The 26,329-nt window shown below is 38.9% G+C and overlaps 1 protein-coding gene across 2 annotated transcripts in view; it reads left to right on the top strand.

Moving 5' to 3' along the window:
- kat6b (K(lysine) acetyltransferase 6B) overlaps window positions 1-26,329 on the top strand; it is a 170,908-nt gene that overhangs the window by 82,358 nt on the left and 62,221 nt on the right. For both annotated transcript variants that reach the window (XM_041176216.1, XM_041176217.1), the window contains exons 6-8: window positions 1,952-2,084; window positions 7,340-7,395; window positions 8,952-9,076. In XM_041176216.1, the coding sequence (XP_041032150.1) occupies window positions 1,952-2,084; window positions 7,340-7,395; window positions 8,952-9,076 (314 nt within the window). The remainder of the gene's footprint in view (window positions 1-1,951; window positions 2,085-7,339; window positions 7,396-8,951; window positions 9,077-26,329) is intronic.

Below are 26,329 nucleotides of genomic sequence, written 5' to 3'. Positions count from 1 at the left end.
TTATCCTTTAAAGACCCATTTTGTTTAATATGTTTTGCCAATCTAACTGAGAACTTTCTTTTTATTCCTTTTAATGCTACAGCCCTTGTAATATACTTTTGGTTATCATTCATTAATTTTTCTACAGCTCTTGCAACTTACTTATATTTATTTATTTTTGTATATTTTATATGTTACTGTTTGGCCTTAAAGGTAGTTCGGTGTTAACTTACTCATCTTGTTTTTGATTTTACTATTTTATTCTCCAGATGTGCATCTATTTTCCTTCCTGTGTTTTTAATTTTCTAATTTTGTTCTCACTCAGTCCTCTTTGCAATTTTCCTTTAGTTCTTAAAGCTTCTGGCCCCTACATCCACCCCACTACTTAATCTCCCCTACTTGATTCCTCTTCTGAGACATTCACTCTTTGCTGGGGTAAAATTCAACAGATCTTAGCAGTGAAGTTCCTGAGGCTGTTTTATCATTGGGGAATCTCAGCTAAGTCCAATCATCTCCTCCCCAGCCATCAACAGCTACTTTAATTAGAATATGATCAGGGAAGGGAGTCTTGAGTTTATTTTTCTCTTTCATAAAGTAGGATACTGTATTGCTGGTCGATCTTTACTAATATCCAGGCTGAGATCAAAAGGTTCAACACTGGTAATCAAATTTTGGACTTTCCTGGTCTGCGTGGGTCAGCTTAAACCACCGAGCTATTGTAGTTGTGAGCTTATCCTTTTTAATAATTTTTCAAATTTAACTATATAGTCTAGACCCTAAGTATCCATCCTACTTCTAGGTCATTCCAGTGGATTGCTAAGCAACGAATCTACTTGCAACTCTCCTTCACATGATATTTCTGTGAAATTGCTTGTTCATTCACAACTGCCTTCTGTTATCCCTCAACTAACCACTTTACTTCTAAGACATTGAAATCCTTCACAGTTATCACATTATGAATTCCTACTTTCTATTCTTACTCAAACAAGTCTATTGACTGACTTAAGTTTGAGCTGCTGGTGGCAGCAGTACAAGTTACTATTTTGTTGCCATTATCATATATTGCTAGTTTCCACCCAGATTGCTTCTGTCCTCTTCATTTATTCTCTTATTTCCACCTTTTTACCAGTAATATCATTCTTCAACCTTGATTCACATGTTTATTTTGGCAAAATATCCTATAATATCAACTCCAACACGTACTCAGATGTTCAGAGCCACATACTTATAAAAGTGGTACATATTTTTGTGAACAATTTTTCCACATGGTTTTGTAGCTATTTTATAGTTTCTATTATGTTTTTGTTAGTGATCTGTATGGGTTAGGGCAAGAGGAGGAAGTGTCTGAATCTCTAGCATTCCAATAAAAGGAGATTATGCTTTAGAGTTGGAACAGAAAATTCATCACCTACTACCCTAAGGCGAGTAATTTCTTGCTACAGCTCATTAGCTTGTAATTATATCATTATGTTATCTTTCCATCTCCAGTTCCGTCTGTTTTTCTGTGTTCTTTGTAGACTGCTCTCTATTTCACTGGCAAGCTCCTTATTATTCTATAAGATTTATTTCCCATAATTCAGTAAAAGCTAATTCTTATTCTAGTTAGAGATCTTCTATTCATTAAGTGGGTTTGAAAATATCTTCCATCGTTAAACGTGAGTTCCCTGGCTGTTAAGTGGTGGTTGTGGGATAAGGGAGTATCTGAGCCCCGATAATATCATGGAACCTCTTCTGTACTTATGTACCAGCATTATTAAATAATTACTTCTGAATTTGGATTCTAATTGTGAGCTGTCTAAGATGCATATTTAACAACATTTGCATTTCCAGTAATGTTTTCTAACTGGTATATTTCAGTTGCAGGCGTTGATTCAACTTTTTACCTGATTTGTAGGCCTTCAGCATAAATGGAAAACGTGGCACAAATTGGAAACTTTGTTGAGAAAGCTAATGGCTGTATTCTTTACCATAGGAATGTGGATCTGTCAAATCTGCAGACCAAAGAAAAAGGGAAGAAAGTTACTGCATGAGAAAGCTGCACAGATCAAACGTCGTTACGCGAAACCAGTAGGACGCCCTAAAAATAAACTAAAGCAAAGAACCATGTATGTTTACCCTTTGGAATAAATATAACAAATTATTAAAGTTATTTACAGTGCAACGTTTGAAAGAAGTGGAAGTGTGTTTGATTAGTTTTCCACTAATTACCATGCCTTCAAACCCAAATACTGTCTCCTAGATCGAAAGGGAATCTAGACATACAAGGCTGTTTTAAAACAATAATGTAGCTTTTTAAAATGGATACTCCATCTTTTTTTTAAAAAAACATATTTTTCAATCATCAATGAATATTAAACAGCAAAAATTAAAATATCTACCTCCTACATATGGTTAAATTTAAAATATTGACTGTTAAAGGATTTGAGACATGAAAGACTGTTCACCAGTCCAGTACCTAGGAAATATTACATCTTGAGATACTCATCTCATATCCATCAATATCAATTATGCTGCCACTTTGTTCTTTCCAATGAATGCACTTGTGAGGCTGAACGATGCTTTTTGGTGCTAAAGGAATTGAGCAATATGAGGATTGTGCAGGGAGCTGTAGTTGAGGTAAATTAGCCATGATTTTATTGAACAACGCAGTAGGCTCAAAGGATCGGAAGGCCCACACTTCCTATTTCTTCTGTTCCTGTATTATACAAATTAGCAGCTCATGGGGATTTTATTTATACCTGAAATACAAATTTTGTGTTGATGTATAAATATCATTACTGTTCCCAAATACAGAAAACAGAGACCCACGCAGGTTGTCATAACTGTCATGCACAGTTCCGAAACGTTTTAATTCTGTTGTTTAATTTTGTATGGAAGTTGGTATCCACTTAACTTGGTCCTTCACTTTTTAATTATTTTCCCATTAACCAGGGGACTTTAGCTACACAATGATTTGTTCTTTTAACGGATTTTCAGCTTGTTATTTTGTGTAAGTTTAAAAATTCTGTATTCATTCTCCTATTTAACCCAGAACTCCAAATTAAAGTATATGTTATGCTCCTAGGTTGGAAACCTACAACTAGCTTTAAATGTGGTATCTAAATTTGAAGCTGAACCCTTGACATATGACAAAGAACATAGGAACGGAGGACTTGGGAGCAGGAGTAGGCCATTCAGCCCTTCCAGCCTGCTCCACCATTCAATATGATCATGACTGATCTGGTTGTGGCCTCAACTTCACTTTCCACCAATCTGTTGTTTCCATTGGTTTCTAGACCTTTACTTTCATCTGTACTTTTTACTTTCCTAAGGTGTACTCCCAACTTAGCCTTTGAAAAAGAGAATGATGTATCTCTTTGTATTTATGTTTCATATTGTGCCAGACCTTGATAAAATTTCTTTGATCATAATTTATTATGCAATTGAGCATAGCCCTATCATTTGTTGGTATGTATAATCCAACAGGGTGTTTCTGAATAAATAAGTGGACTTATTTCTTTTCTTCCCCCCTGTCCCAGGTTTGCAAGACCAATCATCATACCTCTTTAATTCCCACCTAGGTAACTCAGCACAAACCGTGGATCAAACCTGGGACTGTTCTGTTCTTTTTAAATTGCTCAGGCTCTTGTGAAGTATAGATTTCCTATATCTTACTGATGGAGATATCACCTGTGTTAAAGCAAACAGGCTAACGACACTGAACTGAACTCTTTGATTCTGAACTATTACTACATTTCTATACTTAAAAAAACTAAAGAGGCAAAATGTTCCTGGTTTTCTATTTTTAATTCTAAATGGGTATCCAGTCCTTTAAAAAGAAACTTTATTTAAATGCCAAAGAAACCTGTAGAGTCATGTGGTATTAAAAGATCTATTTAGCGGCGATTGCCCTCAAAACTTTCATTGTCGCCTTGTCAGTAAAGTAATTGAGTACAGACAATTTCTCCTCCAGTGTTCAAGAACTGTCAAACTGGGTAAAGAGACCTGAAAAATACACATTAATGTCAAAGTTGATGAATGTTGACCTTTTGTACATGAAGCAAATACTGTACCAATGTTCACTTCTCCTTCATGACACATTTTCAAAAAAAACACCTGTCACTGCACATCCACAGCCAGTGCAGGTTCATCATCCTTCAACTGAACTGAACTCTGAATTCAACACAAATGACTTTCTCATGAACCAGCGGATTCTATTTCAGACGTCACATGTGAATAAAGGGAATGAATATGAATTTTCCACAGCCCCGTATATACACACACATTCCTACCAATTCTACTTGAAATGCCTAGTTCCTTACAATTCATTGATTTGATTTTTGAAATTGTTTGTCAGTCTTTAATAGCTGATTATTCTGCACTTCTCCTCATTAAGGTCTTCGATGATCCATTTGAGAAATGCGGCTCTGTAACATCCCGAAAGAATCATATCCTCTAATCTACAAATACTGCCAGGAGCATTGAGAAAATTGCCCCCTTATTTTGTCTGGAATCACTTTCCCATAAGTTGGAAAGTTAATGTAGGAGCTGGACATTTCTTTGAGTGCAGCGAGAGAATATCTAAATGTTCACATAATGCAAGGTTGTGAGCCATGACCAGAGACATATTCTCACATGAAATCTCTGGTACATGCTTGTAAAAGTATGTAAGAGCATCAAAGACTTAAAACAATGTCCTCCAAGCAAATGATGTAATGACCTGGATACAGGAATCAAATCTGTTGCCCTTGCAAGATTGCAATGGAGTTACATCCAGAAAAAAGCCAGTTCAGAAGCTATTCCTTTGGCAGGCAAAGGACAATACCATGGCAGATCCTCTTGATAATTGAGATCAATTCTTATGATGGACGAATGGAATTAGTGAACTACATTTGTGCTCCCATGTTAATTGGGCAGCTGGGATAGATATACTACATAAAGGGACAAAAGCTGAACATTGCAGGTAACGTTAGGTAACTGACTGACTGACTGACAGCTTGATTGAGAAGATGGATTTGAAATTTTTTAAGGGTGGTAAGGCAAAGGAAATTTCAAAATAGCTCAAGGCCCTGCCACAAGTGGTAGAATGAAGGAAGTGGTTATGTATAAAATGCTAGTGCTGGAGATCGAAGTCATGAGGGATTAGAAGAGGAGAGGACAAGGTAATTAATGGATTGAGGAAAAGAGAGAAAATGAATGTCAGTGAAAACAACTGCAACGAGCAAGCAGAATGTAGTGCAGAACAGGATGTGAGCTGTTTTGAAACTGAGAGGGACAGTGCCTATGCAAAGGAAGCAGATAACAATGTTGATGATTTTTGTCAGCATTGTAATGATATTTCTCTTTTGCTACAATGTCATCTATTGCTAAGTTCAATGAACTTTTGTTTGGAAAATTAGTTAAGGTTGCTTTGTAATTGTAAAGTCACATCTTGAGCAATATGATTTTTATTTTTGATGCTTTTCCACATACATTGGAAGTTATAAGAATGTGATTTATGAAATGAGAAAAAGCAATTCAACTTAAGTTAAAGCAATACATTTATTGGATTGATGCATGAAGCACACTGCTCTTGTTCTGAGAGTCTCTAATTCCCAAGCCTGTCCATCACCATATTGTTCTACACTTATTGGTATTCTGTGAATAGGAAATCAACTGGCAAAAACTGCAGGAGAAGTGAACTAAACAGGGTAGCCATTATTTGACAATTTCGCAGCTTTATGCATGTATTTTTTGATAAACTTCCACTTATTCAAGTGGCTCCTTAATTCTGAAGGCATGTCCTCTTGTCCTACATTTTCAAATAATTCACTGTTACTGATTTAAACTGACATTCCTGCTCACCTTAGTTTAGCTCAAGAAAATAAGCATAATTTCCTCTTCCCAAAGTGACCTTTGCCTAAATCCTTTGAATCTGTCCTCTATACCCTTTTGGATTCCACAGTGCTGCTTTGGAAGGTTGAAGATCAAAGTTTGGCATAATATCAGTGTGATTTCACTGATATATTTGAAAGAGCTGCTATCATGTCTTAGGACTTCTACTCCATGCTTCACCCAAAGTGCCCTATCATTCTCTTTGTCTTTGATTCATCTCAACTTGACACTGCAGCTGTTTAAAGACTGCTGCCAAATCATCGCCCTGTTCCACCTTTATCATGATACGACCAATCATTTTCCTTTCATTAGTATGCTTTACTTTGCATGTAGCCATATTAAACATGATGTGTCAGATATGGACTTTGTAAAACTTATCAAAATCTCTTGAAAATGATCCTCTTTTGTCATGCATCTTGTTCTGTGTGTAATTGTGGCATGTAACTTTAGAAATTCAAATTTTTAAACCCATGTGTTTTATCCAGTTTTTAAGTATAATTCTAAGGGTGCATTCTTCAAACAACATGATTAATTCTACCAGCTTGAATAATTATATTTAGTTTCTTGTTTGTTATTCAGTTTTCATTCAATATTCCAACTTCACTCCTAATTAAGGGAACTGTCCCTTTCAGTGCAGCCCCTCATGAGGCAGTTCTTCAAATGTTTTTTGAAAGAATAGATATCTGCCAATATCCACCAACTCAATATTATCAGTTATTTAAATTTGCGACTGTTGATTCAATTCATTACTTAATACTAGCATTTGTAAATCATACTGAACCGAAGTTGTGGGTTCCAAAAGCTCCTGAGTGAATAAATGCAAAACACATAAATATATAGACAATGCATCAAGGAATCTTTGAACATTTGTAAGGATACCAATTAGATAACTTATTGGAAGTTTTATTTATCTATTTGATAAATTACCTGGTATTGACAGGTGCTCACATATCCCAGTACACTGAATTGATGCATTAGTTTGAAGCATGATTATATCGTAACATTGTTTATTGGTACACTGAGACAGTGTGTCAAGAAGTAGTAGAATGCAGTTTTACATGTATGGTGGCATTTGTGAATTTTAGCCAGGCTATTTGGAGGAGATACAGAGAAGTGGAGGGGTATTTCCTTTGAGGATTGGCAAGTTTACCTAAACTACCCTCATGCATTTTATGGTGGCTAATTACATTAGCAGTGACCTAGAAGCAATTTAATTGCTTTATCCTTTCCACTGGTGAATGGTTTGAAGTGTGGAAATGTAAATGATGAGATGGAAATAACTCCATATGACATGGAGCAAAGTAACAAAAATGTTAAAAAATATAAATCAGTAACATCAACTAGAAATGCAATCTGATAGTGAAGGTTGCAAATTCCGCATTTGTACATCAATATTCCCCTCATTTATATTTCTCCCCCATATAATCTTTCTAATTTTAGAAACACTCCTAGAAATGTTGCATATTCTTTCCTTAGTAGTAATGCTGTACTTTGCCCTTTTCCACAGATCTGCAGACAATGATGAAGGATCCATGACAATGGACACAGGAAGGGGGTCACCTGGTAGGGGTCAAAAGACTAAAATCTCTACCACACCTTCATCTCATCATGCTGCATCTCTGAAGGACTCGAGCAGCAAATTGACTCATACAGACCCAACCCTGGCTGGTGCTACCAAACTCACAGTTAACCATACAACTTATGGCCTCGTTGATGGCCTAACTAAATTTTTTACACCTTCACCTGATGGCCGAAAGGCACGCGGTGAAATAGTAGACTTTTCAAAGTGTTATTTGCTTAAAGAAAAGTGCAATCTAAAACAGTCAGCTACTTTTAATTCTCGAACTTGGTCTCCAGGTATTGCTCAAAAGCTAACCCCATTCTGTCAATCCTCACTTCCTAATCAGAGCCCTAGCTCACACAAATCCAGCACCTCCACTTCTGCTAACTCCCCTCAAAGTTCTTCCAGCCAATCAAGCGTACTCTCTCTTAGTAGCCTTCCTAACAGCAGCCATATTAAGGGACTTTTTGATGGGCTATCTCATATTTATACTATTCACAGAAAGTCTCGTGAAAAGGGACACCCCTGTTATGCACCACCTAGGCATACGCAGCATAAGCCTGAGCTGGCTCCCACACCAAAAGCCTACCCTCATTTCCAACAAAAGAGAGGTAGTAGTAGCTTTATGTTCCCTACCTTTTCCCATGGATGGAGGGCTTCCAGGACATGCTCATTGAAATCATTTGCTCACTTCAGACAAACCTCATTCCTTGTGAAGCACAAGATATTAGGCAGATTAAAATATAGATTGACCCCTCAAATGGGGACCCCCTCAGCAGGGATGGGGAACTTGGCACACGGAAGGATTAAACGTGATGGTAAGCAAAGGTCCAAACCAACCTGCGTCCTGTCCAGTGAAAGTTTACTCTATTTTATCACGTAGCCCTTAGCTTCTTCTCTTGTTCCTTCTTCACTTTTGTAGGAATGTAAACAAATAAAACATTTCGTCCCTTTTTCTGATGCTAACTAAATATCTTAACATTGTTTTTCAAATAAACTTGCATTACAGATCAAACATCTTTTTTAATTTGCATCTGTTTTAGTACTAAGATTCCCAAGTGCCTGCATAGCACTACTTACAGCTTTGTAGAATCGCATGGTCATCCAACTTGCCACACTACCCTCTCTCTTTCAGCCCTTTCCGAACAGTGGAGCAACCATTGTGATTGTTTGCTTCCAATGTTAACAGTGAGAAGTGGCAGATGTGTTAACTGTAGACCTTTCTATTCTGTATCTTACTCAATATTTTTCCTCTGCTTTATTTCTTTGCATAAAGTGATATCAACATTGCTGGATTTCAGCAACAAAGCAAATACTGCTATTGAATTACTTTGTGCTACTGTCTGCATCCAGTGCATGTCTTGTTTACTTGTGTGATTATTAGTATTTAGAATTGTTAGATGAAGAATACTAATTTGTGTCACCTGAGTAATAAAGCACCAGGAGAAGTTGTGGACTTTTTATGGAGCTTTTAATGTAACATATAATTAAATTCACGTGATGGTCAGTTTTGCTCATGTACATGAACGTTTTTCCTGTGTTGCTTTGTGAACTGCAGACAATGAAGAAATGATGAAAAATATCAAAAAAGATACTGCAGATGGGGGTGCAGCCTGCCATCAGGACAATGTGACAGAGGAAGATTTGGAAATGTTCAGGCAAGCAAGGGATCTATCACTCCAGGTGAGACATTTTATTTGCCGAGTGAAACAAGTTCTAGAACTGTGGCTGATGTTACAAATCGCACATTTGGATTCATATAGTTTGTGTGTCTTATAATTAGTTACATAATAAATAAACTCAGCATGGACAAAATTTAACAGTTTCTTGCCTATTGTTAGATCCTGTTACCTACATCTTTGCTGTTTAGCTGATGATATATATGAGGCAATTCTTTAGGGCAAGAAAATTGCATTCAGTGAAACATGCAAAAATAGGTAAGCTTAACTTGGGGAGGGGGTGGAGAATTTATTAAATTTATTATGCCTGTATGTATAGGCATATAAAGAATAATCGTCTTCACTCTGGTGTTATAAAGTAAGGATAACTTGTAACTAACAATACGTTGCCGAAGATTAGTGCAATGAAGGGCTTAAATAAGCTTCAATCTGTGGTGATCATTTTAATTTTATTTTCATCAGTATTACAATTGGAAAATCTAGGCCCATTATAGATAAGCAAAAATAAAGCACTTACCATTTTTTGAAATCATCTGAGGTTGTAATGAATCGGTTTGAAAGTAGTTCCATTTCAAATGAATGGTGTGCTACTATGATTATTTATATATCTTTAAACTTATATGTGACGAATTATATTTGGTTTCAGTTCACCAGAATGTAGAAAATTGCAAAACTCTCTATGTAAGGTTGGAATTAATTTGTGATTAAAATGACTTTCTGAACCACTCAAACTTTATTATGGAATATATACTGTATTTTGACCTCACATACATTGTAGCTTCAAAGAAAGTTTCTAATCTCTTTCATTCCTAATCTGTGGGATCTTCTGATTGTGTACACTTTGTCACCTAAATATGCTTTATTAGTGAACATTCGCACTTAAACAGATGGTGAGGACAGAACTGGAACCTGACTTGAAGTAGAATTTATTTTAAGGAAATGCTGAACTAATATAGGATTTGTATTTTTTAAAACAGGTGAACAAACTTGTGCAACTATATTTACTTCTATTACATGTGGGCTCATTTTGAATGGTTTTAAGTGTACTTTTCTGTTAAATTCAGGTCAATTGTGGCAAACTTACATAGGTGCTTCTACTCGATGGGCTCGCTTCTGAGACAAAGCATGTAAACTGTGTGAGAAAATTATAGAAAGTTTAATTATGCAAAGAAAATAATGTTCATTGTGAAATTATTAATTTTGTTCTTCTTTTGAATTCTCTACACAGTATCCATTAGTTCATTGTCTAGTTTCTTCATGAACAACTTCAGAACATGTCCTTTCAATATTTTTATTTTCTATCGTGATGATAACCATCAAACTCTTGTTATGCAGAAACAGGAGTCGTCTTACTTTGCAAACGTTAAAGAACTTGAAAAAGAGTACAGCAGAATTTATCAGAAACACTTAATCTATCCATTAGAGTTAGATAATGAAGGATTTTAAACAATTTAGATTAAATTTGGTTATTATTGGGATGAACTGGTATCTTTGCTTTGCAGACCGCAACCATGACAAGGAGTGTCATCACTGAAGCAGTACTAAAGAAAGCTGAAAAATGCACATAATGGTTCAGCAAATTTATCATGTAGCTAGTCTATAAGGTCAAGAGAAACTCTGAATTTGATCTTTGGTTTGTGCTGAATTAACCTGGCAAAGAATGTGTTAGATATTAGAATTAGCCTCAGAGCCTGGGTGAGGGAAGGGAAAATTAACTATGGTTCTCACAGAAGTAGACATTAGGTGAAAACAGGATTGAGTTTGGCCTTGATGGCTAAGTAATCAAATAGTAGGAAATACTCATTTGTGAAGGATCGCACTTGCTGCAGTAGCTAACGATGACCATCACTGTGGAACTGAATCCCAACTAGTTGTGAACACCTTAAAGAGGATAGGGGGGAGGAGAAAGTAGGTGGAGAAAACTTGTGAAAGGAAGAAAAGTAAAAGATACCTTTTTAAAAAAAAAAGTAAAGTTGGGAAAAAAAGTAGAATTGTGTTTTTACCTTTGGGGGGGGTGGGGGGCGCGTGTACACCTTCCTCCCCCAAACCTTCCATTGGCTCTAAGAAAGATTGAAAAAAAAGGAGCAGTGAAGAAGTCAAGATCCTATATTGGAAGGAAAAATATATTTTGTATGTGCTGTATTGTTAACTTTATTGATACTAAATGCAATTGTTGATCTCCCATTTAACATGTTGATGTAAAATAGCTGATAAGATACTTAGCACTTAGCCATGGAATAGGGGATTCTATTATTTTCAGACAAGGCCCACCTTATTCATCAATCTTACTGGTGCCCTTATGGGATTATACCCAGTCCTAGCTTTTATGAGATTAATGGAAAACCCTCTGTGGCATATAGTGCTATTTTTGTGATTCTGTCTCAACTTTTTCAGTTTAGATATTTTGCCTTGGAACTTACATCTGACTGATTTGATAACCTGCTTATTAGTAACTCGAGTGAAAGGATAGTGTGTCTCAGTGCAGCACTTTACATTCAGAATATGAGGCTCTTAACTCTTGACAACTTCTGAGAAGATGAAAAATTACTATTATTAGAGCAAGTAGTTAAGCTGCTCAGAATCTCTCTGATCTTATATTTCTGACCCAAGAATAATCCAGTCTGAAAAATACTAAAGTTTTAACTTGTATATAGCTTGCTAAATATTATGTTTCATTAATACAAGACAAATCTTTACTATTCAGGAACAGTCCTTTATACGCTCAGCTTTTTTGACTTAATTTGCAATGGCTCTCAGATCAATGTCACAATTCTAACGTATCCCAAATATATTAGCCATAGAAACTGGCTATTTTTTAATTAATTTTTATATTCATTATAAAATATTACAATATCTAATAACTTTTCTTTAGGACTTTCTAGAGCTGAGGCTCTAGGATTGTTTGTATGTCATCTAGCCCTCAGGCAAAAGACACTGGATAGTCTTTTAGCAGTCTTTGGGATCCCAACATCAGAACTGAAAAGAGGTTCTTGAGACTGCACTGGCTGCAGCAAGACCGGCGTTGCATCTTCCAGGAGGCAGCCTCCTAATTGACCACATCTGAGCTCATTGTCCTACCAAATATGGCAGGTGAGCTTCCAAAACAGCCAGCCCATTCAGAGGATCAGAAGCTCCAGAGCCTCAGTAGCCCCACTGGAAGAGGTGAATGCTGCTAAGACAGGTTGGGGACCCGCAAGGATGCCTCCACATGGAGGAGCCCTCTCTGGGTTGCACACCAAATAATTGGCACCTAAATCCATAAGTGAATTGATTGCAAGCCTTTCATAAAAGCAGCCCCTTCTTTGTGGGATGGAGCATCCGGCTCTGAAGGCTCCTGAGCCTACCAGGGAGAGGCAATTTCTGCTGCCAGCTTAACATCTAGGTAAAAAGTTGGAAGCTATTATTAAAGATGTTATGGCAGGGCATTTAGAACAATTCAAGGCAATCGGACAGAATCAGCATGGTATTGTGAAAGGGAAATTATGTTTAACCAATTTATTGCAGTTCTTTGAAGGAGTCACATGTGCTGTGGATAAAGGGTACTGTACTTAGATCTTAGAAGGCATTTGATAAGGTGCCACATCAAAGGTTATTGCGGAAAATAAAAGCTCATGGCATACGGGGTAACGTATTGGCATGGATAGAAGATTAGCTAGCTGACATGAAATAAAGGATAGCCATAAATGGGTCTTTTTCTGATTGGTGGAATGTAACAAGTGGTGTGCTACAGGGATCAGTGCAGGGACCTCAACTTTTTACAGTTTATATAAATAACTATTATAAGGGACAAAGTATGGTTGCTAAATTTGCTGATACATAGTTGGAAAGTAAGTTGTGAAGAGGATACAAGGGGACATAAGTGAGTGGACAAAGATCTGGCAAATGGAGTATAATTTGGGAAAATGTGAAATTGTCCATTTTGGTAGGAAGAATTTTTTTAAAAAGAGGCATATTATCTAAATGGTGAGAAATTTCATAACTCTGAGATGCAAAGGACCTAGGGGGCCTAGTGCATGAATTGTGAAAGGTTAGTATGCAGGTACAGCAAGTAATTAGGAAAGCTATTAGAATGTTATTGTTTATTGTGAGGGGAATTGAATACAAAAGTAGGGAGGTTATGCTTCAGTTGTACAGGACACTGGTAAGACCACATCTGGAGTATTGTATACAGTGTTGGTCTCCTTATTTAAGCAAGGATATAAGCATTAGAAGCAGTTCAGAGAAGGTTTACTAAACTAATACCAGGAATGGGCGAGTTGTCTTATTAGGCAAGGTTGAACATGCTCGGCTTGTATCCACTGGAACTTAGAAGAGTAAGAGGCAACTTTATTGAAACCTTTAAGATTCTGAGGAGCCTTGACAGGATTGATGTGGAGAGGATGTTTCCACATGTGTGAGAATCTAGAACTTGGGGCCACTGTTTAAAAATAAGGGGTCCTCATTTAAGACAGAGATGAGAAGAATTTTTTTCTCTGAGGGTAATGAGTCTTTTGAACTCCCTTCCTCAAAAGGCAGTGGAAGCAGCGTCCCTGAACGTTTTCAAGGCAGTGCTAGATAGATTATTGATAAACAAGGGAGTGAACGGCTACGGGCGTTAGGTGGGGAGGTTACAGTCAGATCAGCCATGATATTATTGAGTGGCGGAGCAGGCTTGGTGGCATTTTTCTGCTCCTAACACATATGTTTGTATGTAAATGGCAGAGAGGCCACAAAATTATCCCTAAATTGGGGCTTTACCAATGTAATTTGTCAGCCTGCCTCCATAGAACGGGCGGCTGAGCAAATACCCAGCACATCCCAGGAAAGTTCCTCAGCAACGTAAATATGTCAGGGAACTGGCCCTTTGCAGCTTCCCTAAATTTTTCTGGCCACATCCCACTGCCTCCAAGCCAGTCACCAAGGGGCTGGAAAAATTCAGCCCATATTTTTTATTAGTTGAAGAGATAAGAGTATTTACATCACTTTGATAACTACATTGTCACTTTCTGCATTGTATTCTGGTTATCAAGAGGATAGGTAAGAGTGATTTATTGTTGGCACCTAATTAGTTCCCAACAGAAATACTCTGAGCTAGCAAATTATTTTCATTTTTGTTGTTGCAAACTAATGGAAGGGCTTAGTTTTAGATGTTATTTGAATAGATATCAGATCAATGAGGAAGGCTTTTCACAGCTGCCAATTTGTTAGCATGTTAACTATCCACAGGGCTTCATTAATTGGCTTGGCCTATCATATTGCAGAAAGGATGGCATGCTTTTTAAGCACAAACTTAGACATGTTACCCCAATTCAGAGGTTGGAGATTATAAGCACAGTTGCTAGGAACTCAACTGCAATCTCCATTCATTGGTACCTGTGAGCTGGTGGGGACTAGCTCCATTTTTCCACCTCCTACATCTGGAGCTTTCAGTAGAATTGAGCCATATCAGTATAAAGCCAATTTCTGATAGACTAAATCAGATTAAACGTCAACTCTTTTCTTCTCCGCCGATGCTGCCAGACCTGCTGAATTTTTCCAGGTAATTCTGTTTTTGTTTTTGTTTTGGATTTCCAGCATCCGCAGTTTTTTTGTTTTTAAATCAGATTAATGATAGTTTCATTTTGCCTGTTCAGTGACTAATCAGTTTCTCTAGTTAATCATTTGTTGAAAGTTGTGGAATAAACCAGTGAAGATCAAGTTTAACTTGTTTGGTTTCTGTAGAGAAATTGCTGCCCTTGGAATTGTGGGATGTGAATTTTACCTCATAAATTTCGATTTAACGAGTTATGCAATATCTGTGATGTCATTGTGGGAGGCATTTAATGGAGACTAGGTATTTCTTCACCGAGAGAGAGTGGGAAGAGGAAGCCACATGTTTTACACATTTTGACTCTAGCTAGTTTTAGAATGATACAGGCAGATACCTGGATGCCCATTTTATGAGCCATGGATAATGTAGAGAAATGCTAAAAAGGGATGAAAATAACAATTAGAAAGGAGGGGGATATTACCCTGAATGGCATCCAAAACAAAATCTCTTTGGATGGTATCACTGCTGCATTACAGGGTTGTCCAGGTTGAAACTTGTACAAGACCTTCATTTGGGAGTTCTGGGGATACGAAAGGCAGAAGTGATATTGCTGATAGTGATTGCATTCAAGTGTAGCCATAAAAACCAAGAGTATTTCTAAAATGCATGTAACATTGGTAGTCTATCAGTGGGATTTTCTGCACCCATGCGCTGGCACGATCTTCCGGTCCCACGTCCCACCGCAAGTCAACGGACTTCTGGCTGGAGTGCTGCCTTGCCTGTGACGGGTCCCGCACATAATCGGGCTGGAAAATCCCAGCCTGTGTTTGGGCAGTTTGTGCATTTGGGACCCTATTGTGTCTTAGCAGAACAAGTCTTGTATGCATTTAGGTAATTGGGTCACAAAATGTATTTGGAGAAGAGCCAGTTGATATGCACTTCGGCTTTGATATTTGTTGGAGGCTGTTTCTCGACATCATCTTCACTGTTTTCTTCTTGATAGAATAGTGGTCTGTACCTCTCATCAGACAGAGGATATTTCGGTGATATTATTTCTGCTGCCACGTGAGCCATTATTTCACATGCATTGTGTCTTTACTAATCATCTGTATTCTCCAACCCTAGGTGGATCGTGCCTTACAGCCAAAGTCAGTTGGGGGATGGGATGGAGAGAGGGACATTTCTCCTGTATTCAAAAGAATGATGATGTTTGACCTCCATAATCCCTTGTTCGTAGTTTGAGCCAGTCTTTGCTGTTTCCTCAGCTTTCATGGCTCATGTTTTTATCCACTCCTGCAGTGCTGTTCTTTTTGGTTATGTCCTTCACTGTGTGAAGAAAAGAAGTTAGAGAACTACAGTGTGTACTGGCTTCAAAGAAGTTATTTATCGAAGAAAATTTTTGCCTTCCACTAATTCCAGAAATTTGTCTACATGGTAGATGAATACTTCTGTACTTACCTTAATGCACCTTACTTTAAAGATTCAGAGCAGGGGATTGCTAAACTGGGCATTGAACTTGCTATAGTAGAGGTTTCAGAAAAGTCTGTGTTGAAAGCATTTATATGTGTGCAGATATGATTACATTTTTAGCAAGTATTGTGCTTCCTATAATGGTTCACATTATTTCAGGTTTTTCAGCAGCATCTCTGTAAGTTGCCTAGTAAGCTATCTATTTGTTCCCCAATGGAGTCCTAATAATGCCCTCTTGAGTATTGAAAACTGGGGTAGAAATAACAGCATTGAATCTTCTATTTCAGCTGTGGAAACAAAGGGCAGAATCTTCAGGTGCTCCGGTCGCCGATGCGTAAAATGACGCGCAGTGGGACATCAGGGCATGCGACCCAATGTCACCACGCATCATTCTGATCCTCAGTTCGGGCGCGCAGCAGGGAGTCAGCTGCACACCCACCGAACTGTCAAAAGCCTATTAAGGTCATTTAAAAACTAATTAAAGTAATTAATTGAGCTGCCCGTCCAACCTTAAGGCTGGCGGGCAGGCGAAGAGCCCAGGCGGCCTTCGCATTTTTCATGAACCCTCATCCATGGCGGGATGAGGTTTCATGAAGGTTTTATAAATTAAATAATTTTTTTAATTCAAGTTCATTTACATGTCCCAACTCATGTGACACTTTATAAAAATGTTTAAAAGTCAGACCAATCTCCCTGAGGCAGCTCTGTGCCTCAGAGAGATTTCTGCACATGCGTGAAAGAGCGCAGGCCCCAACTCTCCCTCCTCCTCCCCGCCCGCACAGGGAGCGCTCAGAGCTTCCAGGTGTGTGTCACACTGGGCGGGCCTTAATTGGCCTGCCCACACAAAATGCTCAGGTGCCCCGCTTGCCTGCGCCTGCTCCCACCCAACCCCTGCGACGGGGAGAAAATTCTCCCCAAGGTATATTTTATTAAACTATCCTTTCAAAGAGAATTTGTGAGCCAAATATCCACGTCTGTAGACTCTTGCTACACTAATGTTATTTTCCCAGTGCTAGAGATGTGCTTTGGGTAAAGGGTGAGCTAAGTATCCCGATTTTGCTCTCTCCTTTCATTGGTCTCTAACCACCAATGGTGTAAGAACATAATGGATTAGTAAAGTTGTCCCTGCATTGGGAACCCTGGAGCAGCCGGAAGTGAAGAATTCTCCAGAGTCGGCTGGGTGGCTCAGTAAGGAGGCATCAAGCAGTGACATAAGGGTGATGGCTCCTCCAAAATCGCAGTTAGTTTAGCTTCCGAGCTTAAGCCAGCAACAAAATAATTGGTATATTGGAGTGAGAAAGAAGGAAGGAAGAAAAACAGTTAAATGGAATCCTGAACTGTTTCAATTAGTTTGGCTAGGTCAGACGCTGCACTCGATTACCCTGATGGCCTCCTGGTTAAGTGTTACTATGAGCTGCATGTGGGGTTAGATACTGAATTAACTGTTCATTGTTAGAGAGCCATCTAAGTCTCCTTGAATTTAGGACACTGCGCTCGACATTATAACATTTGAAACTTGAAATCAAATGAGGTATAAAAACAAGGATGAACAATGTAACTTATATATGGAAGTCAGCCAGTAGATTTGCCAGCATCCTATTTGCTAGGTAAGATCATGTTCTGGTATGTTTTCATATTAGGAATATAATGTAACCATAGAAGCAATCTCCCTATTTAGAGACAGGATTTGAAAATGAGGTACAACTTTAATTAGAAATTTTTCTCACAGTACCAGGTATAAACACCATAACCATAGAAACAAAATCACTTCTGGTGGAATGTAACTGCATGTACTTCTTCCCACATCCATATCAGTCATGTGTTCTTTCAGGAAAAGAGAACACAGTTCTGGTTACCTCAGTCACAATCCTAATTTTTATATTTTCCTGAAGTCAAAAACCTTAACATGTCAGCAGGGTCTTTCTGACCTTTCTAATGGAAATCTACCATCTGACCCTGTCACATTCAAGCTTTATAACTGTGGCTGTTAAACCAGAGAGCATGGTTTTTAATGATGAGTTGATAGACATGGATATAGATATTTCTTGCCTGAGTTCAAAGGGTTTTCTTCAAGTTGTAAGAACATGACATAAATTATGTTAAACATATACATTTTCCTTTGCTAGATTTTAATGATTTTTTGCTGGTTAATTCAAATTCAACTCTTATGAGGTTTTCTTGGCAATAACCTCAACATTTTATTTGCCCATTCAAGTTATTTTGATCAAGCACCTAAGGTATCACATTTAATGAACGAGTTTTGCTAATTCCTTCACTATGCAGTAGTCCCACAGTTGATGTTTAACCTTTGCAGCAATATTAAGCTGGTAGTGTTTTCCCCCAGAGTCAAACGGCTTCAAGTCAGTTCCTGAAACATTTCAAGATGCTGGACCTTATTGAAATGAACGTGCATTCTCCATGACTGAGCTGAAATGGCTGATAGCCATGAAGCAGCATATTCAATGATGCTTTGTAAGAGATGAAATGTATTGACTTTATCTAAATTTCCATTCACCCCATCTTCTCATCATCAGAGTTGGCAGTTTTATTAATCATTTGAGAATTTCTTCCATCGCCAGTTTAAACCTCTCCAGCAGTTTTGGATTCAGTAATTAGAAGGAAAGCATTTATAAAGAGCATCACCATGCTCTCAGGATATTCCCAAAATAATTCACATCCAATTAATTATTTTTGAAATGCCACTGTAAACACAACAATTTGTGCAAAGGAAGTGAGATGAATCATTATGGTGGCATTGGTTGATGAAGGAAGGCTAAGACACTGGAAAAATCCTTGTTCTTTGAATAGTCTCACAGGATTTTTTTACACCCACTTCAGTGGCAGTGTGGGCCCAGTTCAGCATGTCACCTGAAACATGCAGTTTTTAATGTAGCAGATTGTGCACTGAGGTATTGGACTTGAACTCACAGCCTTCTGTCTCCGAAGAGCGCAACTAACTGAGCAAAACCTGGCAGGAGACAAGGCATCAAAAATTGGTTAGTGCTGGAACTGTACATGTTGAAAATATTCACTTGACTTATATCCACTTTAACTGTTGCTTCTGCTAGATTACCCTAAAGATGATGACATTCGATATCTGTACATTGGAGAGTTCCCAAGTGAGACTTATACTTGTAGCCAAGTGCCACTTCTCCATTGAGTTATATAGAGTCATAGAATTGTTACAGCACAGAGGGAGGCCATTCAACTGATCATGTCTGTGCCAGCTCTCCATAAGAGGAACTTAACTAGCCGCCCTCCCCATCCATTCCCTGTATCTGCAATTTTTTTTTTCTCTTCAGGCACTTATCAAATTCCCTTTGAAAACCGTGATTGAGTCTGCCTCCACCACCCTCAGGCACTGCTTTCCAGATTCTAATCACTTGTTGCATAAGAGAGTTTTTCCTCATGTCACCTTAGGTTCAACTTAAATTAATGCCCACTGATTCTTGATGCTTCTGCCAACGGGAACAGTTTTTTTCTATCTGCTCTGTGTAGACCCCCTCATCATTTTCAACAGTCACTATCAAGTCTCCTCTCAAAACTTTTCTATAGGGAACAACCCCAGCTTCTCCAATCTATCCATGCAACTGAAATCCCTCATCCTTGGAACCATTCTCGGATGTTTTCTGCAATCTCACTATTACCTTCACCTCCTTCCTAAATTGCGGTGCCAGAATTGGGTCTGTTGAACAGTTCAAGTTTGTACATCGTAAACCCAGTTCCTAATATTGAACCAGAATGAATCTTAAAAGCACTTTAATTTTTTAAAAAATTATAGAAAATAAAATGGATTTTAAATCAAGGACCTTTTTTAAATAGGGTCATAATGAACTACTGGGGGGAAACCCTCCTTCATTCTAAAATTAGAAATGGCTATCCTTGATAGACAAGACAGATTGAATCACCTAATTTCACTGTACCTTAAATTCACATAGTTGATCTACCATTTTGGGTTAGGTTATATTCTCTAACTGGCACACATAGGAGTATGCTTATACTTTGCTAACAGTATTTTTGAATCATAAAATAGTATTGTTTGTAATATACAGTTCTCTCATCCTTCTAAAACTTTTCAAAAGTTTGGACCTGCTTGATTTTCAAAATATTTGTTTGAAAATCATTAGCATGATCTTGACAAATAATGTGTTCACTCAAAATTAGCTTTAATTTCCAAGATGTACTCTGAATGTATTAGATAACAATTTAACTTTATTTGCTGTAGACCCTCCTGATGGTCAGTTTCCTCAATGTATGTGTTAGCTGGAGAAAAATTTTTAAACTTGAGTGGAACATTACTCTTTTGATATACACCTTCAGCTCCAGATCAGAAAAGAAAATCTGGTTTACTTGATAGATAAAGGTATTAGACGATAGCTGTACTATTATTGCAATGTATTGTGCTCATTTGACAAGGAAGAAGGTATGGTTATCCTCCAGGGTTCAAACTATCTACTCTAATATTAGCCTACCCGATCTTGAAGTTCCAAGTTGTTAGTGGATGTTGAACTTCTTTCAAGGAATGGGGAATGCCATGTCTATTGTGGGTAATCTAAAATTTGGTAGTTTGATAATAATGCAAGCGTCTGTTTGGGTTGCAGGCAAAAAATCAGTGCTAATGGAATAAAGTAAGTCTTTAAACAATAGCAGTAAAACCATCCTGCTACTGATATCTATTCTGCTCATTATTTTAAAATATATTAGTGAAGTGGGAAATTGTTTTATGTGAAAAGTCATTCATTTAAAGTTGCCAGTTTTGCTTGGCAAAATTAGTTCTCCCTCCCCAAGGGAGTCGGGGGAATGGGTACAACACTCTTTCACATTGATACTTAACTTGATCAAGATGAAACCTTGCTGGCTGAGTGTTTTCCCTTATCCAACTCCAGTGAAATGCTGATCACTACCATTACTGGTAGATTTTCTTTGAAAATGAAATGATGTGCTTCAGAATCTGAGGCACTTACTGTGGAGTGAAGAAGACTCAAATCTTTCATTACAAGAATTCGGGTTTATTGGTTATTGAAAACTAATTAATAATTAGGAGAAGCCCTTCTCTCTCATTGGACTTTCACTGTAAAACCTTATTTAATCCAGATGTTGTGACCCTTGTATATTACAGCACCCTTTTCCTTAGAGACTTAAAATTTGAATCTTACCCTGACATTGAGAATCGAGACTTACAGATGTACAAAAGCTAGGAGAGGCTCTCACTCTTTGAAACTACCTAACTTCATTGCCAATAAGCAGCCTAGTAGACTCCAGTAAAACCACCAGTAATTGCTGAAGGAATGAGCTTTTCCTTTCAATTAGTGCTCTCTGGAAATTATTAAAATCATGTTTTTTCCTGCATGACCTGTCCTCCAGGTCATAATTCCTTGCTTTATTTTTCTTTGACTTTTGTTTTAACTTTTGTTTGTCGAACCCCAACTCAAATGAGCACTGATTTAATTTCCCCTTTGTTTTCGGCCTTAGCCCTCTCCACAGATGCCAGGTGAGACAAGAAATTAGTGAGGCTGAGCTACAGGGAATCAGTGCTTGAGGTAAGGATTAGTGTATTACCCAAATTGCTTTTTGGTTCAATACTTGCAGTGGGATTTAATTTGAAGTCTGAGCCATTCTTGGGTTGGCCAAGCTGATTTAATCCTTTAATTATTTGTCTTTTATAACTTACCCATATCTTGAGATTAATTTTTTTGCCTTATCAAGATGAGAGATACAAGTGCTGGGGAATGGAAAACTACTCCACATTTAGCATCCAGTTGTCAACAGCAAGCATTCATAGGTCCAATGAAGCAATACCGAAAGCAGAGTAAATCTCCCATGACTAAGCCCCAACAATTGTCCTCAACTAGAGTCTTGGAACAGTTCCCTTTGCTTTCAATATGTTGTCTCCATCTCGCATACATTGACCCTTGTGGCTTCACTGAGATATTTCCAGTTGTCAAATTTATTTTGTGGATCTGCACCCACTGGGTGGGGTAGATACTTCTGTAAATGAACTTCAGAGAACAACCTTACAGCCAGCAAGGTATATAGAGGTGAATTTCATCCCATAAATCCAAGCTGGATTCAAAGCAAGGCCTTAAATATTAAATGACAATGTCCTAACACATAATACCTCCATGTCCTGAATTATTTTTATGCTCAAGACAAACTAGTACATAGAGATACTGAGACATTGCAAAAATCCTCAACCAGCTTTAATTTTAAAATCCATGGATAGTTTAGTGGTAGAACTGACCTCAAATTCATTTTAATTGGTCTCCTAATGAATGTCCAGTTTTACAGAAGGTTCTGTTTATTCTTTTGAGCTGGTAATCGAGCGCAACCAGATATTCCTGACTTGAAAGAAAGCGTCAGTATAGCTGTTGCCTTGGACAGACACTGGCAAATGATCCTAGAGATAGCTTTAAAAAAAGAACAATACCTTAATCCTATACTGGACTTTCAGTTCAAAAAGCTCATGAGTTTATTACTGAAGTGCTTTGTTTAAAATATTCCAGAATCTATTCCTCAAATATTATCGAAGTTATGCTAAATTCTCCCTTGTTTAATGTTTGTTCTGTAGGATGGTGCCATAAACTGAATAGATGCAAATGAAAGAAATATTCCTAAGGCTTAGACTACAAGATCATCAGTAGAACTGTCTGATTGTTATACCCTGCTGTAAATAAAAAAATTGACAATTTGAGGTCTCAAATTAGGATTGTGCATTGAGCATTATAGTTTTCATTAAGTGTTCAATACTTGCCAGAGCACTCTCAGTTTCTATTTATATATTCACTGAGAAGTAGCATCTGAATCCTGGGAAGTGTCAGAATACGAATATTAGGTTGTGCCATTTTATGATCATTTAATTAGATATAACGAAAAGGTTTTATGGCATGCCAATAATTATCATTCTACCAACTTGTTTCAATCCCACAAAGTATTCCTGTTTACTCCACATGTATCAAAAGTGGGTCTGCGGAAGGTGGTGAGGGAACCAACAAGAGGGAAAAATATACTTGACCTCATCCTCATCAACCTGCCTGCCACAGATGTGTCTGTCCATGACAGTATCGGTAGAAGTGACCACCGCACGCACAGTCATTGTGGAGATGAAGTCCCGCCTTCACATTGAGGATACCCTCCATCGTGCTGTATGGCACTACCACCGTGCTAAATGAGATAGATTTTGAACAGATCTAGCAACTTAAGGCTGGGCATCCATAAGGCGCTGTGGGCCATCAGCAGCAGTAGAATTGTACTCGAACACAATCTGTAACCACATGGCCCGACATATCCCCCGCTCTACCATTACCATCAAGCCAGGGGATCAATGAAGAGTGTAGGAGGGCATGCCAGGAGCAGCACCAGGCATACCTAAAAGCGAGGTGTCAACCTGGTGAAGCTATAAAACAGGACTACTTGTGTGCCTAACAGCATAAGTAGCAAGTGATAGACAGAGCTAAGCGATCCCACAACCAATGGACCGGATCAGATCCAAGCTCTGTAGTGCTGCCACATCCAGCCGTGAATGGTGGTGGACAATTAACCAGCTCACTAGAGGAGGTGGCCCCACAAGTATCCCCATCCTCAGTGATGGAGGAGCCCAGCACAGCAGTGTAAAAGATAAAGCTGAAGCATTCGCAACAATCTTCAGCCAGAAATGCCGAGTGGATAATCCACCTCGGCCTCCTCCAGAGGTCCCCAGCATCACAGACGCGAGTCTTCAGCCAATTCAATTCACTCCACATGATATTAAGAAATGGCTGAAGGTACTGGATATTGCAAAGGCAATGGGCCCTGACAACATTCTGGCAATAATACTGAAGACTGGTGTTCCAGAACTTGCCATGCCCTGAGCCAAGCTGTTCCAGTACAACACTGGCATCTACCCGGCTATGTGGAAAATTGCCCAGGTATGTCCTGTACACACAAAGTAGGACAACCCGGCCAATTCCTGCCTCATTGTTCTACTCTCCATCATCAGTAAAGTAATGGAAGGGATCATCAACAGTGCTATCAAGCGGCATTTGCTTAGCAATAACCTGCTCACTGATGCCCAGTTTGGGTTCCGCCAGGGCCACTCAGCTCCTGACCTTATTACAGCCTTGGTTCAAACATGGACAAAAGAGCTGAACTCCCGAGGTGAGAGTGTTTGCCCTTGACATCAAGGCAGCATTTGGCCAATTGTAGCATCAAGGAGCCCTAGCAAAACTGGAGTCAATGGGAATCAAGGGGAAAACTCTCCGCTGGTTGGAGTCATACCTAGCACAAAGGAAGATGGTTGTGGTTGTTGGAGGTCATCTCAGCTCCAGGACATCACTGCATTAGTTCTTCAGGGTAGCGTCCTAGGTCCAACCATCTTCAGCTGCTTCATCAATGACTTTCCATCATAAGGTCAGAAGTGGGAATGTTCGCTGATGATTTCACAATGTTCAGCACATTCGCCACTCTTCAGATACTGAAGCAGTCCATGTCCAAATGCAGCAAGACCTGGACAATATCCAAGCTTGGGCTGGCAAGTAGCAAGTAACATTCGTGCCACACACATGTCAGGCAATGACCATCTCCAGCAAGAGAGAATCCAACCATCGCCCCTTGATGTTCAATGGCATTACCATCACTGAATCCTCCACTATCAACATCCTGGGGGTTACCATTAACTAGAAACTGAACTGGACTAGCCGTATAAATACTGTGGCTACAAGAGCAGGTCAGATGCTAGGAATTGTGTGACGAGTAACTCACCTCCTGACTCCCCAAAGCCTGTCAACCATCTACAAGGTACAAGTCAGGAGTGTGATGGAGTACTCCCCATTTGCCTGGATGAGTGCAGCCCCTACAACACTGAAGAAGCTGGACACCATCCAGGACAAAGCAGCCTGCCTGATTGGCACCATATTCACAAACATTCACCACCAATGCACAGTAGCAGCAGTGTGTACCATCTACAAAATGCACTGCAGGAATTCACCAAAGTTCCTTAGACAGCACCTTTCAAACCCACGACCACCATCACCGAGAAGGACGAGGGCAGCAGATAGATGGGAACACCACCACCTGGAAGTTCCTCATCATCCTGACTTAGAAATAAATTGCCATTCCTTCATTGTCGCTGGGTCAAAATCCTGGAACTCCCTTCCTAACAGCACTGTTGGTGTTCCTACTGCTGTGGTTCAAGAAGGCAGCTCACCACCACCTTCTCATGGGCAATAAATGCTGGCCTAGCCAGCGAGCGAAGCCCCCATCCTGTGAATGAATTTTAAAAAAAGTACCTCACAATTTTGCAGTATAAAATTGTGTGTAAAGCAGTGACTCTCCAAACATGTTTCAAACAACTAACTTTATTAAATTGCTAGATAGTGGACTGACTCAGGGCCACCAAATGCCAGTTTTCTGTTCTTTCACAGGATGTGGGCAACACTGGCAAGGCTACCGTTTGTTGCTCATCCCTAATTGCCAGATGGCAGAGTGTTCCAGGATTTTGATCCAGTGACAGTAAAGGAACAGCGATGTCAGGATGGTATGTGGCTTGGAGGGGAACTTTCAGTTAGTGATGTTCCCATGCACCTGCTGCCCTTGTCCTTCTAGGTGATAGAGGTTGGGAGTTTGGAAGGTGCTGTCGAAGGAGCCTTGCAGAATTGCTGATGTGCATCTTGTATATAGTATATGCTGCTACCATTGTACATAGGTGGTGGAGGGAATGAATGTTTAAGGTGGTGAGTAGGGTGCCGATCAAGCAGGCTGCTTTGTCCTTGATGGTTTCCGGCTTCTTGAGTGTTGTTAGAGCTGCACTCATCCAGGCAAATGGAGAGTATTCCATCACACTCCTGACTTGTGCCTTGTAGATCATGGACAGGCTTTGGGGAATCTGGAGGTAAGTTACTCACTGCAGAATTCCCAGCCTCTGAGCTGCTGTAGTAGTGGCTATATGGTTGTTGCAATAAGTTTCTGGTCAATAGTAATCGTAGGATGTTTATGATGGGGGATTCAGCAATGGTAATGCCATTGAATATCATGGGGAAATGGTTCGACTGGGGAAACGGGTGGGGAGCAGATGGCAGACAACTCCTGTTTAATGATGAAACAAGTGATCAGGAAACAGCATTTTTGCAATGAGGCATTAGGTGGAGAAATGGGAAGGAGTTCCTTGGCAGCTGACAACTTCGGTATCCACTGGACCCAAAATAATCTGTTAGTAATATAACCCATTGCACTTATAATTTAATAAATGAAATTGATTGTTATACTGATTATTCTCAAAATTTTATCCTCCTACCTTGCATGCAC

Source organism: Carcharodon carcharias, chromosome 28, assembly GCF_017639515.1.
Source record: "Carcharodon carcharias isolate sCarCar2 chromosome 28, sCarCar2.pri, whole genome shotgun sequence".
NCBI classification, from domain to species: domain Eukaryota; kingdom Metazoa; phylum Chordata; class Chondrichthyes; order Lamniformes; family Lamnidae; genus Carcharodon; species Carcharodon carcharias.
Note: the sequence above shows the minus strand (reverse complement) of the source record. Positions and strands in the feature narration are given on the sequence as shown.